The 17,843-nt window shown below is 43.9% G+C and overlaps 1 protein-coding gene across 11 annotated transcripts; it reads right to left on the reverse strand.

Moving 5' to 3' along the window:
* Positions 1 to 79: 79 nt before the first annotated feature.
* MPHOSPH8 (M-phase phosphoprotein 8) lies at positions 80 to 17,441 on the reverse strand. 11 transcript variants are annotated; one of them, XM_085536409.1, is made up of 14 exons: positions 17,191 to 17,441; positions 15,084 to 15,239; positions 13,401 to 14,207; positions 11,297 to 11,393; positions 9,965 to 10,210; positions 9,414 to 9,539; positions 9,239 to 9,327; positions 8,363 to 8,503; positions 7,520 to 7,606; positions 5,618 to 5,772; positions 3,574 to 3,728; positions 2,623 to 2,750; positions 1,697 to 1,780; positions 80 to 1,413 (listed from the first exon to the last, which is right to left on the reverse strand). In XM_085536409.1, the coding sequence occupies exons 1-14, from the start codon at positions 17,404 to 17,406 to the stop codon at positions 1,372 to 1,374; spliced, it is 2,529 nt and encodes an 842-aa protein (XP_085392535.1). In that variant the 5' UTR covers positions 17,407 to 17,441; the 3' UTR covers positions 80 to 1,371. The 11 variants fall into 11 exon arrangements, 10 of the variants coding, with proteins under 10 accessions (XP_085392535.1, XP_015707672.1, XP_085392539.1 ...); XM_015852186.2 differs by having other exon boundaries at positions 13,353 to 14,207; XR_014942203.1 differs by lacking the exon at positions 5,618 to 5,772 and having other exon boundaries at positions 13,353 to 14,207.
* Positions 17,442 to 17,843: the final 402 nt, after the last annotated feature.

Here is a 17,843-nt window from a genome sequence, read left to right on the forward strand (position 1 = left end):
AGACAGTGTGCTTCATTTACTAAGATTTGGCATCTCTTAGTGTGAAAGTTTTAAACTTTCAAGAACCAGAACTTAAAAGTGGTAAGCTGAAAGTTTTAATATAAAGTCACAGTTCTTAAAAGGGTACAACTGAGTGCTCACCATCAGAATGGTGCAAATACATTTATTTATCCCCAATAGTTTCTTAAGCAATATAGGCACGTGGTGTCATGTAAACTGCTTGCGGCAACCAGAACAGCAAAGGCACGATCTATTTTTTTCCTTTACTTTTCAAGATGATGTTTAATTTACAAAGAAAAATACTCTGTACTTCAGGCAGAAGTATTACATTTGTATATTACAGCACAGAACCATTACAGAACTGCCGTCATCTGATAAAATGCTCACTTACTTAAAGAAATAAAAAGATAGCAGCTCTTTGCACAGAGGAACTGAGTTTCTGAATGAGGGCAGGCAGTACCTGTTGTCATCAGTCAGGCTGAGAACATCTGAACTCCTCCGTACCTTTTAGCCTAGGAGAGCATTACTCACACAGTTAAGGTTAAGGTAGTTTAGTTAACATGTTTTTTGTCTGCTAGTTCCAGCCATTTGTATTTGTTTTCCCATATGGCACCTGACTGACAACTCCAAAGTTAAGATGCCTGTATAACTATCAGTTGTTTCTCTAACACAAGATTAGTTTTAAAGCACTGATGTAACTAAGGAATCCAACTGCGGTGCTCTACACATTGAGCCTGTCTGGACGCCTTTGTTCACACCTGCAGACTCAACTGTCTGTTCAGAGGGCAGCCCACAGAGCACTCCTGCTTTCCCACCAGGAGACAACTGCAGGTAGTTTCAAACCAGAACGTGGCCCCCAGCAGTTCATGGTTAAGCGATGCAGTGACTTTCAGGTGTGATTCCTGCCCGCAGCTCTGAGAATACAATAGTCCTGTATTTTACACTGAAACATGGTGAGTTGAGTAAGTAGAAAATTGTAGTTTACAAATGGAAAAGATCCTTCTATTTAAAAAAAAAAATCATTTTGTTACCTTAAATAGTTCTTATGTGCACCATTCCACATGGTGGAAAAGCTGAAATATGCAGTCTGGACTCAACAAGTCAAAGAAAGAGAGCGTTGTATGTATTGGCACAAATACTTACACCTATGTCTGTACAAACCAAAAGGGCTGTCCCAACCAGCACAGCGTATTCAGCTGCTCTGCAACACGTACTTTTCTGTGTGACTGCCAACAAACAACATGGAGGTGGGAACTTGGGACTAAGAGTGTGGTGCCAAAAAGTTCCAAACTGCTCTGTCAGTCTCTAAACAGAGGAATCACAAATATGTCCGAAGGTGTCAGGCCACTCAACAGGCTTCCAACTGTGAGGTCACTGCAGCTGCACTCTGTATGCTCCTATTAGCAGCTTCACCTGTAAAAGCAAACGCAGGTTTGACATGAAAATGGGAGCATCCAACAGACAACACTGCACGTTTAACTGAAAGCACACAGATTACACGAGTTATAGCACAGCAGACCACAGAATGGCCTGGGTTGAAAAGGACCACAGTGATCATCTGGTTTCAACTTCTCTGCCATGTGCAGGGTCACCAACCACCCAACTGTGCTGCCCAGAGCCACCATCCAGCCTGGCCTTGATTGCCTCCAGGGATGGGGCATCATATCAGCGTAACCAAAGTGAAAGCATCCTGTACCTTGGCTGTAGGAGCTTCTGCTAACCGGATAAAAAGCTTGTTAAGGCCTGCAGTTGGGCTGAAGGAATAAATAAAGTGACTGTCCTAAAAGGAAAAGAGAATTGACAAAGTTAATGGCAGGATATGGTCCAAAGTGCCACGTGAGTCAAAGAATATGACAAACTATGGTTGTCTTGGGGCATATATATATACGTATTTTGAAAGTTGTATACATTGCAGAGAACTTTTAGTGCAATCTGCAGTCACAGAGAAAACAAGAGGTCATAAATGTGTGCACAGTGATACATGTGATAGAAAAGAACAATAGATTTACATGACTTGTAAATGAGGGAGGTCATTAAAATGCTTATAATAAAGAATTTGCGTTAAAAGGTGGAAAAACAAGGTGAGCTGGAGAAAGGATATTCCATCAGATGCTGAATTCTCACCTCTCTGCCCCAAGCCTCAGCTCTGGCATCACTCAGTCACAGGACAGCAGGGCCACCCTCTGCCTCCCCCTGGCCCACAGCTGCAGCCCTGCCTTCTATTTCAGTCGTAACTCTCCATGGGATCTGCTGCCCACAGGCTTTGCACTCACAGTATCACAGTCTTGTGCAGGTTGGAAGGGACCTTAGAGATCATCGAGTCCAACCCCCAGGATTTGAGCCTTTTGTGTAGCAGAGCGGCACTTCTACCACTTGCGCCACGGGGAAGATTCGAACCCAGGCCTCTGGTGTTGCAAGCGGCATTCCTACCACTGCGCCACCGGGGCACACTCCTCTCCATATACCAAAAAAAGTAAGTTTGATTTCAAACTTAAAAAACAAAGACAAACCACCTGCACCAAGAAACACCACTGTGATACTCAAAATCCAATGAAGGATCTAACATCAACCAGGCTGTTCTGCAGACAGTTTAACAGTCAATTAGTCATATGAAAAATTTACCAAAAATACAGGGAGCTGGAATTTGTCATTTAAAACCACAGCTTGTACACTGCATGGTCCACAGAGCCGAGCAACGACTTCTTTACCAAAGAAATTCGCATGGAAAATAAAGAGAAGAATTCCAGATCCTAGAAGGAAAGGCAGTTCAGTTACACAAAGTTGAAATGGGATTCATGATTTACAGCAATTGCAAACACCAAACATTTGAATGCAAACAGTGAGATACCTTCATCATCTGCGTAAATATTAAACTCCAAAGGAGCATCAAAGCAATACGTAGAAATCAATCTCCCAAGCCAGAGCGCCCAAGCAGAGAACACAACTGAGCTGTTCACAAGTGTAAGGGGGTTTGGCAGCAAAACCTTATGCAGGGGTCAGGAAGGAAAGCAAAACAGATACGGTAATCTTTGGGGACAATTCACTTTGCAGCTTTAGATTTATCTACAGTTGGGGAATTCCATGTAGTTTGGCTTATCTCGTCTCTTGGTAAGGAGCGCTGAGCTCAATCAAATGTGGGTGTTTACGAACTGCTCTGAAATTCAATAAGCAGCAGTATTCAATTCATACATGTACCCCATTCTAATATAAATTTATATAATGCTTCCTAACTCAGTAAAGCGTATCATAGAAAGTGAGAAGATGTTTACAGCTCTGAATAAAAGCTGGACAAACACCCACAAACCCCAGCTGAAGCTGTATTTCACCCACAGTGCATCAAAATATCACTCCTCCAAAACTCCATAACCTGCAAACAGGGAGCACCATTAATACCACATATTGTGTTATGTCACATCATGCATTTCATACAGCAGATAATTAAGACAAAAGGGCAGTTTCTTAATGCACCATTTTGGTTTGGTTTTTGGGGTGTTTTTTTTTTTTTCTTTTGTTTCTGAAGTACAAAGAAGCAGAAGCCAACACACGGTAAGATCCAGAAGGTAAGATCCCTACCTTCTGGCACATTCTGTGGAGGTTTATAGTTGAAGTCTGTGGAGAAGTCCGGCCCTTCACAGAGACGGTGACAAGCAATGGGGAAGACTGGCTCCAGCAAAACAAGGCGAGCTTCAAAATAGTCCCTGATAGTATCTTCTGCTACTCTTGAGAGTCTACATGAGGAAACAAGCGAGGCCTGTACTTCACACATTATTTCAGCAGTCTTGAAGACAGCTTATACACAGAACGATTCCAGATTTCCTTTCCACATTCCCAGCTGTCAGGACTTCATCACCTACATTCATGCACAGATGAGCCCCAGGTCCCAACATTTTGTTAATGGAGCATTTTATCGGAGACCTGTTTGTGAAATTCCATCTGCCAGGCCTCAGCGTTTTACTTTTGTGGACAAGCAGACTACAGCAGACACCAAACGTCTCAGTGACCACATCTTTATGCAGAAAGGTGCTGCTGAAACACCAGTAGGCACCACAGGCTGAACAGAAACAGGGGATTTCTTCCCCCCAGTAAAATGACTGCAAGTACAGGGTAAAACAAATCACTCCTTATATTGGTCGTATTATCAGTTTTCCAAATTAAGCTTCATTAAAACCACAGAATCATTAAGGTTGGAAAAGACCACTAAGATCATTTAGTCCCACTGTCAGCTCATCACCACCATCCCAACTAACCACATCCCTAAAAAAAGCAATGGTTCCATCCTTTAGACAGTTTGGGAGATGGGGGCTATTTGGGATGGGAAGAGGGGCTGCTTGTGTAAGCGCAGAGCCTGGCCTTCAGAAGAGACATCAGTTAACCAGCACCTTTATGTGCCAGTTGCTAAGTACTGCACTTCAGAAAGCTTCTTTGACACAGTGAGTTTTTGATGGCTATGCAAGATAAAGCTCTGACCCTCAGCCTTGCAGCCTCCTGAGCCATTACTGCAAGCAAGGCTCCCCTCCACACTGCATGAGACCATCATCCACAGAACCTGACCTTGTTTTCCACTGGAAGGAAACTACCGGAATGCCACATCAACACAAGCCCAGGAGCCCACCTCACTCAGCTTCCAGTCCAAACTAAGGGAAATTACAATTGTCTTTTTCTGGTACACTACCCCAGATTCCAGCCATCTGGTTTGGAAGCATCCAGAATCAGACACTGCAGCCAAAGTACACCTCTGCAGATTTACTTAACCCCTTCTTAACTCCCATACAACTGCAACCGTAACATCCTGCAACAAGATCCGTAATTCAGCGTTCCTGTGCAAAAAAACACCTTCCTGTTTCTAATCTATGGATCATTTCAATAGATGGCCTCTGGAACATGCCTTACGTTTCACTCAGCCCCCCCCCCCCTTTTTAGTTTTCCATCCTTCAAAACAATTTTGAGCTTTTAATCTGTCCCAGGGGGACATGCTCACCTCATTCTGTCTGCTCACTGAAGCTCCTCTATCTCTGATGATCTCTACTTTCCTTCCACCTTTTTTCCTTCATCTGTTTTTTCAAAAGGATAGCCAAAATGGGACGTGCTATTTAAGATGTTCAGGCAACATGGATTTAGATTTTACTTTCAGCTTCGCTACTACTACATTGGCTTCCTTTCTGATTGAAAAGAAGCACTGATTATTTACCACGAGCGTAGAAGCTTTCTCAACTGGCAGGAGCCATTTTGCTCGTTACTTTGGTGATACCCCACAGACATCACTTCGCACTTATCAGTATTTAGTTTTGCCTGACATTTCACTGGTAAAGTTAAAAAACATGTTTGATGGCAGATTTTAAATAGCAGATGGACTGGAGAAGGCACCAAACAGTGAATGAAAGAAAGATTAAGTTCACTGAACAGCACGTGCCAAGCTTTATCTGTGTATTTGCTGTTGCCTTCAAAAACCTAACTGAACATGCCACGATTTCCTTCTTAGAACCACGCTGGGGAAGCACTAGCACACTCCATACCTTCTGCCCAGAACCTCTCCTCCTCCCCAACTTAACCCAAGGTGATTACACACCCCATTCATTCACACTTCCCCAGACCGAACTTCCAAGTACAGTTTACTCACGTTTCCAAATGACTCTTGAGCTGTTCGTACACCAGGACATTGTTACACTGCTTCGCAAAATGCAGTGCACTGTTCTGATGCTTTGACAAAATGTTACAGTCCGCTCCGCTTTCAATCATAAGTCGCACAATATCCGAATTTCCTCTTTTACAAGCCTGTGCCAAGCAACAAGAAGGGAGAATGAACAACGACACAAATCCCATTAAAGCAGAGCATGACACTGAAGAAGACAGAACTGCAGAAACGAATTTCAACCCAAAGTTAAGTCATGACTCAGAAAACAAGTGTAAGCAATCACCATGTGGATGCTAACAAATCACAATATACCTGATCCCACAGAAGCAACATCGCGGTTACCAAAATGACTTAATTTAAAAGCAACAAATAAAACAAAGTTCTTTGAGAAGAGCTACTCTGCAAGAGTACCTATAAACTGGTCCGAATAAATGCATTTCTGTGGAAGCATTCAGGACTGCAGGAACACTTCCCAGTGTCTGTTTCCAGGGGTGCCAGTATAAATGTTACTTCACACATGCAGAAAAGGAATGGAACTTGCCCTAAACTGTCACTTTGCTATGTGAGACAGTCACTGTATTAACTGCATGCATGCCCAAAACTGTCAGCACTACCTACAGCAACAATGCCCAGGTGTTAAGGCGAAGACTTGAAAAAGGCACTGGAAAATGTGAAGAAAGTTTTACTTTGAAGAATGCTCTTGACAGCTTTCCAAATACCTCAATACAGAATATCCTTATGAAGCCTTTCAGAAGTCATCAACTGACATTTGTTTGAGACCTGAGCTCTCATATTTTTCATACTTTTTCAATCCATAATCTTCCATCAACAAACAAAACCAAAACCAACATTCACACTTAACAGATACAACAGAAAGAAAATAAGAAAAACTGTTGAGACATTTCCCCCCCCCCCCTTCCCCCCCTCTTTTTTAGAGACAAGAACCAACTCCTACAGTTAAGTAAGAATGTCCTGATAAATGCACTTGTATGTTTATGGAGTCACAGCCAAACTTGTTCCAGTAACCTACTGGAAATGAAGATGCTACTCTTTGTATCTGCACAGCAAAACAGACATGTGGAGTAAGTCTCCATAGGCTGCCAATTAGAGGGTACACACAGCTGTGCATCAAACACTACAAAAATACCCCAGAAATACTATAAAGGTCAAACTGAGGTTCATGGGGGTAGTCAAATAATGGAGAGATTTTGGATGTCAGTGACAGAGGAAACCACAAGTGCGTCACTATTTTCTTTACAGAAGACAAGAATTCCCTAAGCCTCGGGCAGGTTAACAGAGAAAATAACACCACACTGTCTGGAACAGAAGAGTTCTTGTGATCTCCTCTGTAAACAATTGCCTCAAACAGCCTTCATAAAAATACAGCAAGTTCACCAGGCATACAAACTTCAACAGAATTGTTAGATATAAACCAAAAGCCTGTTAAGAGAAGCACAGATGGCTTAGAATTTTCCCATTACAACAAAATAAAAACCAACCAACCAGCAATAACAAAACACCATTTTCCTGTGAAGACAGAGGCCAATCACAGTGTATTTAAGCGGTCTTTGTCTCCACAGTTTTTATTTTCCTGTTGACAGACATTATTTCCCCTTCAGGACCATCTCCACATTTCTTTGACCCCAGCAGTAGAAGAAACCAAACCACACTTAACCCTGCATCGCACCATTGAGATACAACAGTAAGTCAGAAAGAAAACAAACTACTAAAACATTGCCTCATGTAACTGAGAGCACAACTTGTATTTAAATGTAGTTTACATCCCACCTAAATCAACTTGGAAAATACACTTATGTCTTCTATACGCCATTCATAATCAACAGTAATTGGCAAACTAAACCAAGTCAGGATAAATATTGAGTTTACCTTCATTAATGCGGTTTCACCACTGCTCTGCTGCATGTTCACATATGCTCCAGCTTCCAGAAGAATGGCCACTGTTGTCAGAAAATTCTTCAAAAGAAAAGAAACAACCATCAAAACCACAAGACAAGTAGGTATAACACAGTATAACTTAGTTCGTTTCCATTTTAAAATACAAGCATGATGCATGTCAGAACTGATGCTGTTCTCTTTCACTGCTCATAAAGCAAATGCCGAGCATTTACAATTCTTACTTTTTACAAAACCTTGTATTAACAAATACCCCAGGGAAAAAAAAAAAGCAAACTCAAAACCAAACAGTACGTTTGCATTAATCACCAGACAGGAATCAAGTTCCCTTTAGGCCTCACACATCTTCTACCTGGAAAGTATGTAAACCAACCTGAAAAAAGATTACCACCAAACATCCTCTAATGTAGCAGTCAGGTCAAGCTGGCCTTAGATTGAGCAGAGCTTGTCACTGCCTCTGTAGCCCCACTCTCAAGTAGCAAAATCTGCTTAATCAGAGATCTGGTCTCCAAGTTTCACAAGTCCCGCCCATCCAAAGAAAACAACGAGCAATTCTACTGCAAGAACTTCAGCCCCATGAAAGGGAAAACAGCCCTTGCATCAGCTTACCTTCCAAGCTACCCTGTGATATTCCCTTCGTAGACAGGTTTTACTATCACCTACAGTAACCACAGCCACCAAATATGCCATGAAGGTCATCCTGCTGTATCCTGCTAACTATTTAGGAATCACCCAAGGGAGATGAAAAAAGGGATACCAATTTTACATCTAAATAAAAGAGTCAAGAACTACAAATATGACAGTGACTGAGCCAACCTTTTCAGCTGCGTGTATCAATGCAGTTGTTCCATTTTTCTGCCTGCCATTAACTTTGGCTCCCTTCCTGATTAGGACCCGGAGGAGGTCGTCATGCCCACCAGCAGCAGCAAGCATTACTAGGGTCATTCCACTGGAATCCTGCAACAACATCAATCATCACCATAAAAATCAATATCTGAATTTCACAGATCACAGCTGCATTACAAAGAATGCAAATACAACAACAGGTTTCACAAGATTCTTCTCTTTTCACACATACATGACCGCCAGACACTGGCAAACTATCACCACACACTCCTCTCACTCACAAACATCGTACTGAGCTCCAGAATACGAAGGGAATGGGCCAGAAAAAGAGGCAGCAAGGTATGAGACAGCAGGGAAAAGAGCGAGACAGAGGAAAAAGAAATTGGCAAAGCTGGAGAAAAACCTCCAGGTCTTAAGCCAACTGCTACCACAATGCTGCTTCTGGATTTTATTGGAGGAAAAATATGAAGAGGTTCCTGTGAGCAGCCACTCTCACTCTTACATTTTCCACCAAACACTGCAATTCAAAAAGCACGTGCTTGCCTCAACAGTTCATTTGGCATCTTCTGTTCTACCGTGCCACAGATGATGAACAGTTCTTAAAATGTCAGATTTTAATTCTTAAAAATGGGCAAATTTGCTGCAGATACAGCTACTGGGATGCTTCTATGAGAATTCACTTTGTTCAAGGAAATGGGGAACAAACACTGACACCTTTTACTTGGTGCTCCTCTGTCACCCACTGTGCTTTTTCTACAAAAGCTGCAGCTGGTCAGCAAGAGGGAACTTCTCAAACAGCCCAAATCCGTGCACTGCACCACTCAATAACTATTACAGAAAAATTACCTCTTGATCCAGATTATATTCCTCGCTTGAAGAAAGCGCCATCTTTACAGTCATATAATCTCCACTTTTGACAGCATCCCTCAGGAGTGCTGGAAAATCAATTTAATGCAGGTAAAGCATATTTCACTTTGAGATGCCAGATAAGAAAAGTCTGATCCTCCCAACAACTACTTACAACTGGATATTGGTTCTGCTGAGATGTGATTCTCATCTTCTCCATCAAGATGCTTTTGAAAGTCTTCAAGCGTTAACCATTCTAACTGCATGTCCATACCCAAGCTCAAGACTTGTTGCTTGCCATCTATCGTATTTATAAAAGAAAACAATAAGTAACAACTTTTAAATTCCCACATCACTCTCAGCTTGCCATTACTTCAGCAATCATCGGCACAACACACTACTTTTCAAACAGACTTTGGAAGCCAATGGGAAATGATTCCAAACAATGAAAGCTGTGTTGCAAGCAGACAAAAAAGGCTTTTACTTGTTTGTTTCATGGCATTAGGCTGAAGCGATCAGAGATGGCAAACACTCCATAGCTGTAACAGAATAAATACAACAGGAACACGCTGATAGGTTGAAAAATTCGCAATGAGTTTCAAAAGAAAATACTGGTCCAGCCTCCTGGGGTAGTGAGAACTGGAGCATTAAAAGATGCAAGCAGGAATGGAGTTAGTATCAAATGCAAGCTCTCCTCTATCTCCTAGGCTTGGTTCTACAGCTCACCAGAGTTCTCCATTTGACACACATCCACTACTTCTCGACCACCTCCTGCAGCAACGTAATTCCATGTTTCTGCTTCATCTTTTATCCTCCTCTCCTTGTGTACTTTGCTGTCTTTTAATTTTAATTCTTCTATGAATTTATATTCTAGCGAGGGTTCTTCTCTTTTGCAGTTATTCTCAGAGTATTCCTTTTTTTCTTCTGAAGCTACATTAAACGTGTCAAGTGCACTTTTGATGTCCTTATAGCCTAGAACATTAAGACAGTTACCAAGAATGACTTCTCAAGCCACTGAAGGCTTTCACATAACAGAATTTAAATAAGTGACCAGAGTCCATTAAGTAAAGATCTACTCTCTCTTCATAAGTTAATCATTGCTGAAGTGCAGGAGCAAGCTTAACAAAAAAGCCAAAATCAGGGCCAGCTAGTTCACCTTCAGCGACCCTGGTAAGCCTGGACTCTGACTGCTTTCTACTTAGCAACACCTTCTTAAGAAATTTAGTTTAGAATTATGCATCAATTACTACTTTGAAAACATGTTTCAGTACCTGTGACAACCAAAAAGCACGTGCTGTACATAGAGCAGGAATTAACCATCCGCTTGCTGCTTTTTTTGAGTTCTGTCAGCATCTACTGGCCTTTAAGTGAAAGCTGTTTCTCTGCCAATAGCTTTTGAAGCACCACAGCTCTTCCTACAGCCATTCAGAATGCTGAAGGCAGAACTACCAAGTTCTCTCAATTCATCCTTATCAGAGTGATAAGGAAACTTATACTGAATAGAATCACCCAGAATTTTCTTGAGACCAGGAGTGGTAACATTAATACCCCATCACACAACTAAGAACTGAAGCCCAACACAGACATTTCCCATTTCAAGTCACCTTGCTGTGATGCTTTGAGGCTTGTACAGTAACCCATTACAGTGGCTAAAGCAAGAGTCAGGAAGTTTGCCTGAAGAGAACCTCTACCCCCTACTCCAGAAATACAAAGTGTGTATTTATAATGGCATCAAAACGCTTCTGGAAATAGACAGTAGTTGGGTGAACTCACTCAAAAAGATTGTAGTCACTGATGTTATGAAGAGTTAACAATACTAAATGAAAAAGGGCAAGATCTCGATTTGTCTATGAAAACATTATGGGCTTTATAAACTTTCATGCCTTGTGCAGCCTTCTCACAAAGCTATAAGAAGGCAGGCTTTCATTTCTTAAAAGGAAAGCAGAAATTGCTTCTCTAGCACGTATTACAAATGTCATGCTGTATCTGCCCTTATAAGAATGAGAGGAGAATGCCTTGAAAGGTGCTCCCCTTCTCTTTTAAGCAATTAATGCTTACCTTTTAGAACCTTCTGTTCTTTTCTGTTCTTTTCTTCTTTCTCAGACTCTTTTTTAACAGATTTTTCCTTCATTTCAGTTTTCTTTATTTCTTTCCCCTGTTATTAAGAAAAAGGATGAAATGAGTGCAGTAGGGAGAAAGTGGAAAATAACACTACAGAAATCTTATGGACAACAGACCTGCAGACATTCCTAAGAAAAGAATTAAATGGCCGAGACAGGAGCTGCTCTGGAAAGGCTTCTTCACTAAGAGGAAAAGGTCTTCCAAATTAAGGAACTCCAGTTTGGAATTCTGCAGCACCCCAGCCACGCGTGGCACTCACACATAGCAAAACCAGCATACATTTAAAATTAGGCTGTGTTACCATTTCCTAAGATGACACATAGCACAGACAAACACACCAGGAAACCACTCTATTTAACATTCTGAGTCTGAAATGTTAGCTGGTGAGTCAGTTGAGACTCCAAAGCAAGCAGAAACCAGAACCCTCTCTCAGAAGCGCTGTCTCTACTAAAACTGAGGTACGACAGCTGGAATCCCAAGGTACCAAATAAGGAGACTACAACTCAAAGAGGCACAGAAAAATATTCAAGTCCTTGATGATCACAGAATCACTAATGCTGCCATTTCTTAAAATGGTTTAAAAAAAAAATGAATTTAGTACATCATGAAGCCTTTCTTTTCTCCCCTCAAAACTCTGCCTTTTGGTGACAGTCAACATGAACCAGCAGCACAGACAGACATCATCCCAAGCAGGTGCCACAGTAGAAGCAAAAAACTGACAAGATTACCAGACATTGCTAAGCACAAGGCCTGGTAACAAACTTGAGTTCTGTTCCAGATTTCCTAATGTTGATGAGATACACAGCATGCCCTACACGTTTATTTTTAGAAGGTAAAACAAAAGGGAGAAAGGGTTCATCACACAAAATTACTCCAAACAGGGAATACTGTGCCATACATTGACATGACAGTGCTCTGTAATTGGAAAGGAGTCAGGCAGCTGAAACAAGGCTGTGCTTTACTTTCAAAAGAACGATACGCTTTGGCCCACAGCTTCATGACACTCAGCATACCCCAAAGCTCTGCGCTGAGCCCAACCACGCAGCGAGTCCACAGGTGCTCTGGGCAGTAACTGGCCAGACAGAGACAACCCCCTTTCAGCACGCAGGAGATGGATGGCAAAAAGCAGAATGCCTTCCAAGCTACACCCAGTGAGAGTGCTGCCTGAGGAGCAGTAAGAAAACCAACCTTCCCCCTGCTGTTGATTTCTTCATATTTGAGGTGATGGAGTTTGTATACTGTTGGCAATAAACAGAATTCCAAGGATGTATCTGATCATCTGGTGCTGCTCTCTTATGAATGCTATAGCCTCAAACTATGAGAAAATACTTAATGAAGGGCCATACCCTTTCAGTTAGTGACTACTGTAAAGAAAATGAGTTAAATAGCTGTGTGAAACCAGCTATGCCCCACAGCTAGCTATTGCTTAACCTTGTTTACAAGAGCTTTCACCACTAAGCTCCCACAAAAAGAGTACTTTGTGCAGCTCAGCTCTGAGGTTACTCCATGCAATACTTCTGTTCTCTGTCCAAAACAAATCAGTGTGCTTACATTAAGGTGCCTACCCCATACAGAAAGCAGCCTCAGAGGACTGCAACTGAACCTACAGAAAATAAGACACTTGTCATCACCCAATTATGGCCTCAGAAGCAGTGGGACATAATGCAATAAGCACCAAGGTACCCGTGTGTGGAACAGATGTTTTCATTTTAAGTACACACACATAGCAAATTGGAGATTCACATTTTCATACCTAAAAGCCACTCTTCTCTTCCAAAGCATTCCCCTCTTTCTATTGTCCAAAATCCACTTCTTCCATCCTGCCTACAGACCCTACAGTGCATCTTTCATTTGCTTTACCCATCTCATTAACCATCACACTCTCATTTTTCCATTTGCCATCATAAACAGCAGCCTTTTCGGCTTCCTCTGCCCCAGATGTGTCTGATCCGAAGCCCTCCCCAGCGCTGCTCAGCACTCTCATGCTGCTCACCTCCTCAGCTGACTCCACAGCCTTGCGTCCTCTCTCCTCAGCGCTCACCTTTAAAGCCTTCTGTGCCAACACGGGAGCAGCTGACACTTTCTCTGACTCTGCAGCTACCACTTTCACTTTTTCTTGACTTTTCTGCTTTTTGAGCATGCTTTTCTTCTCCAAATAGACATCTTTAATTTCCACTTTTCTACCTTCCTCTTTGCAGTCTTCCATTTTCTGATTCTTTTTCTTCTTTCTTTTAGCCTTAACCTCGAGGCTTTCATCTTCATTACTCGCTGATCCATCAAGCTGTCTGTCAGCAATGGAATCTTTTTCAGCAGTTTCTTCTTCCAACCTCTCTTTTTCACCTTTTACTTGCTGTTCCTCCTCTTTATTTTCAGCGCCTAAGCCTGGATTTTCATGATCAATCTCCTGAAAGAGGGCACCATCTAAAACACTTGGCTCTGCGTCAAACTGAGCATCTCCTTGCTTCTCCTTCCGCAACTTTTTACTTTCTTTAGAATCTTCTTTAGTTTTTACTTTCACATCTTTAACTTCTCCCTTCTTTTTCTTCACTTCCTTACTATCATCTTTCCTTTGCTTCTTTGGATCCTTTGAATCTTCCTTTGTTTCTGAAGTCCTTTTTTTGGGCTTTGAATCCAATCCCAAACTATCTGAGGAACCTTCACATTCTGTCCTGGATTTCTCTTTGACTTTGGCAGATTTCGACTTTTTCTTCTTCAGGTCATCCGCACTTCTATCCTCTCCCTCTTTTGACTTTTTCTTTTTCTTCTTTGGTGAAACATCCTCTTTCGTTTCGCTTTGCCCATCATTGTCAGATTCTGCTTCAAACACGTCATCGTTTAGACAAAGTTTCTAAAATGCAGGGAAAAAAAAAAAGAACATTTACTCCCCCATTAAACTGCATCACTTCAATGTAAGTCATATCAAAATGGCAGTGGTTGTGCTTGGGAAAAGTCAACTGTTTTTTATACATCGCAAATAACATCCCTTGCAGCCAAAGCAAGGTTTGTAAGCACAATTCTAGTTTACTTTCCTACATCACATCACATTAATGGCTACCTGAAAGAGAACCAACATCTAAGGGAGCAAAGCAAACCAACTGGACTCTCAGCAGCTCAATTCTACAACCAAACTAAATTTCAACTCTTTCACACCAAAAACAACTGCCTTGTTTTCACAGTTTACCTACGTATTTCTCCCAAGCAAGGTCCCAGCTTTCAAAAATGGCTCTCACGTAGAACTGTGAAAATGACTGAACAGTTAAACGGAATCAAACAAGAGAAAACTACCTTCCTGCAAAAAAGCTGACTGTGTTTTTCTTATCTGATGATTTACTGCTTCTTAACCACTGGATTCATCTGCTACAAGGAGGGTGAAAAGAGCAGACACAGCTTCAGTGCTAATAAGCCTGTGAGCAGGGAAAGGAGGTTGCTTTTGTTGTCAAAAAGTAACTAAAATAACCACACATCATCGCCTCAGTTTCTAATGAAGCATATTAAATTTTAAATGGATTCACACTCTATGAGCAAGCCTGCTGATTTGAAAAAGCTCCTTAACCAGACAACAGCAACAATGTCTGAGGTCTGCTGGAAGAAAAAGCTTTCAGATCAAAGATCACCCAAGTCATGACTTCCAGATCCCAAACATCTTGCATTCCCACTCCCGCCATTAGAAGAGCCCAGGCGGGCAGTATATCCTCCACCAAGGACTGCAAGAGGAGGAGCACACCTGAAGGTCCTTCTTCACAGGCTTCGGCTTGGTGTCCACAAGCTTTTTTCTGAATTCAAGCAGCACCTCTTTGCAGTCTTCCAAATGAACCTCTGGCTCCCAGGTATCGTCATCAGAGGTATAGCCCTTCCACCGCACTTTGTACAGAATTACACCCTGTAAGAAAAGAACCAAAACACTGAGTATGTTACAGCACAGTGTTATCCCTCCACTCAGTTCTTGTAGCTTCTCTTCCGTGAAGAGGATTTCAAACCTTAAGATCTGTAACATAGTAGCACTGCTCACTCAGCTCTGAATTGAAGTTTACAATGTGTTAGATTTACAATCAATGCCACTTTTGACCAACTGCAATACCAACAATCAGAAACAAGAGCCCTTCAATGAGATCAACTGTATTTCTAGACAAAACTGAATTAGTTACAAAGATATTGGTAAAAGATTACAATGGCAGCCCTAGACAAATTCTTTCAATAGTATCTAAGCTGCCGTTGTGGTTTCATCCTCTAATTTCATCAGATAACAAGTCTGTTAGCATTAAAGGGAGAAAAGGAAAAAAAAAAAAAAAAAAAAAAAGGAAAAAAAGAAGGTGGTTTTTGCTAGAGCATCTCTTGATTTTCTCCTAAATAAATCGAACAGCCCAAATCTCACACTCCTCAGCGTGGCCTCCTTCCTCTGCTGAGAGGCCAGGCTTTAGGCCTGGTGGGAGCACAGCCCAGCAAGCAGCACTCTGTGCCTTCTGCACCAACCTTCACTGCATGGCAGAGATGCATCCTGTGGGGTCAATGTGGTCACCTTCCTACACTGACCTTGCGGCCTCGTTAAACAGAGGTCTGGCAATGACCAGCAGCAAACTTTAAAAGATAAATCTGTTTTCCATTAAAAATTTAATAGTAAACACAAGGCAACGTAACCATCCCAGAACTGATATTCTAAAAAGAAAATCCCCCACTGAATGCAGTATACAGCTTCTTCCATTCCTTGCAGGTGTGAGTGACTACCTGCCATGCCGTGCATGTCTGCAGCACAGGAGCACAGCCCCCATTTGAGAGCCTGACTGAAGCCTAGCAGCAAAATACGACCTACTTAAAATAAACAAGTAGGAAAAACAAAAATTGCTTCTAAAAAGCTGCGTTTGGTAATTTTTGCTTCTGAAATTTAGTCAGTTTCTGAAAGACAACGAGGCCTTGGAGCATGTTCAGAGAAGAGCAATGAAGCTGCAGCACCAGGCTGATGGGGAGCAGCTGAGGGAGCTGGGATTGTTCAGTCCAGAGAACAGACTCGGGGGAGACCTTAGTGCAATCTGCAACTGCATGAAGGGGGGGTGTGGTAAGATGGGGGTCTCAGCCAACCAGCCACTGTGTAACAGCAACAGCACCAGAGGGAATGGCCTTCAGTTGCACCAGGTTCAGGTTGTACATTAGGAACAACTCAGGAGTAAAGAGGCAGCGGCTGCCCAGGGAGGTGCCGTATCCCCGGCGATACCGAAGAAACACGTGGATGCAGCACTGCGGGATGTGGTTGGTGGCACGGTGGGAAATGGGCAGTGAATGATCTTAGAGATATTTCCAAACTCGGTGATTCAGTGAAAGGCTTCTATGGAGACAAGCAGGCAGCTCTCAGCGGAATGAGAGAGGCAACGGAGCGCAGCCTGACGGAGAGCAGCCTGACACAGCCTCAAGGCCGCTGCAGCCGATACTGCAGCTGGAGAACACGCGCCGGTTCGGAGCGGGCTCTCCCAGCCCCTCAGGCCGCAGCTCGTGCACGGGGCAGCGCAGCTTCGTGCCGCCGTCAGAGCAGGAAACTTTGCGAACACACCCCGGGTCCGGCCGAGGCGGGAAGCCGGGACACGCTGCCTGCGGAACCACCCGCCCAAAGGCCGGTAACGCCCGAGCTCGGCCCGGCAGCGCCCGCCGCTCGCGCACACGGCGGGCAGGTAGCGGCGGTCAGCCCAGCCCACCCGGCCCGGCCGCAACCGCTGCGCAGCCCAACACACGGCCCGAACCCAGGGCCCGCACCCGCTGCCGGCCGCCGCAGAGCCCCGCGGCCGCTCCCGGTGCCGCCGCAGCCCCCGGAGGCAGCGGGCACTGACGGGCGGCGCCGCGCTCACCCCCTCGGTCTTCACGTCGAGGATCTTCTCCACTTCGAACACGTCCTCCTCCTCCTCCTCGCTCTCGCCCGCCCGCGCTCCCGCAGCACCGCCGGCCCCGCCGCCGTCCACCACCGCGTTCTCCCCGTCCCCGGCCGCCGTCTCCGTCTCCTCCTCTTCCCCCGCCCCCTCCAGCCGGGCCGCCGCCGCTTCAGCCCCGCTCCCCGCCGCCGCCATTTTGGGCCGAGTTTCAAACGGCGATGGGGAAAAGCGGCTGCGACACCCGCAGCAGCCAATAGGAGAACGGCGGCCGTGACGGCACGAGAGGGGCGGGACCAGCGCGGGATCAGCGCGAGGCGGGCGGGACCGGTATATGATGGGCGGTGTGAGGTACAGCGGGACCGGTATGTGATGGGCGGTGTGAGGTAAAGCTGGTCCTGTATGTGATGGGCGGTGTGAGGTACAGCGGGACCGGTATGTGATGGGCGGTGTGAGGTACAGCGGGACCGGTATATGATGGGCGGTGTGAGGTAAAGCTGGTCCTGTATATGATGGGCAGTGTGAGGTACGGCTGGTCCGGTATATGATGGGCGGTGTGAGGTACAGCTGGTCCGGTATATGATGGGCGGTGTGAGGTACGGCTGGTCCGGAATATGATGGGCGGTGTGAGGTAC

The sequence above is a fragment of the Coturnix japonica genome, chromosome 1 (assembly GCF_054131305.1).
Source record: "Coturnix japonica strain WE chromosome 1, WE-NBRP24, whole genome shotgun sequence".
Taxonomy (NCBI): Eukaryota; Metazoa; Chordata; class Aves; order Galliformes; family Phasianidae; genus Coturnix; species Coturnix japonica.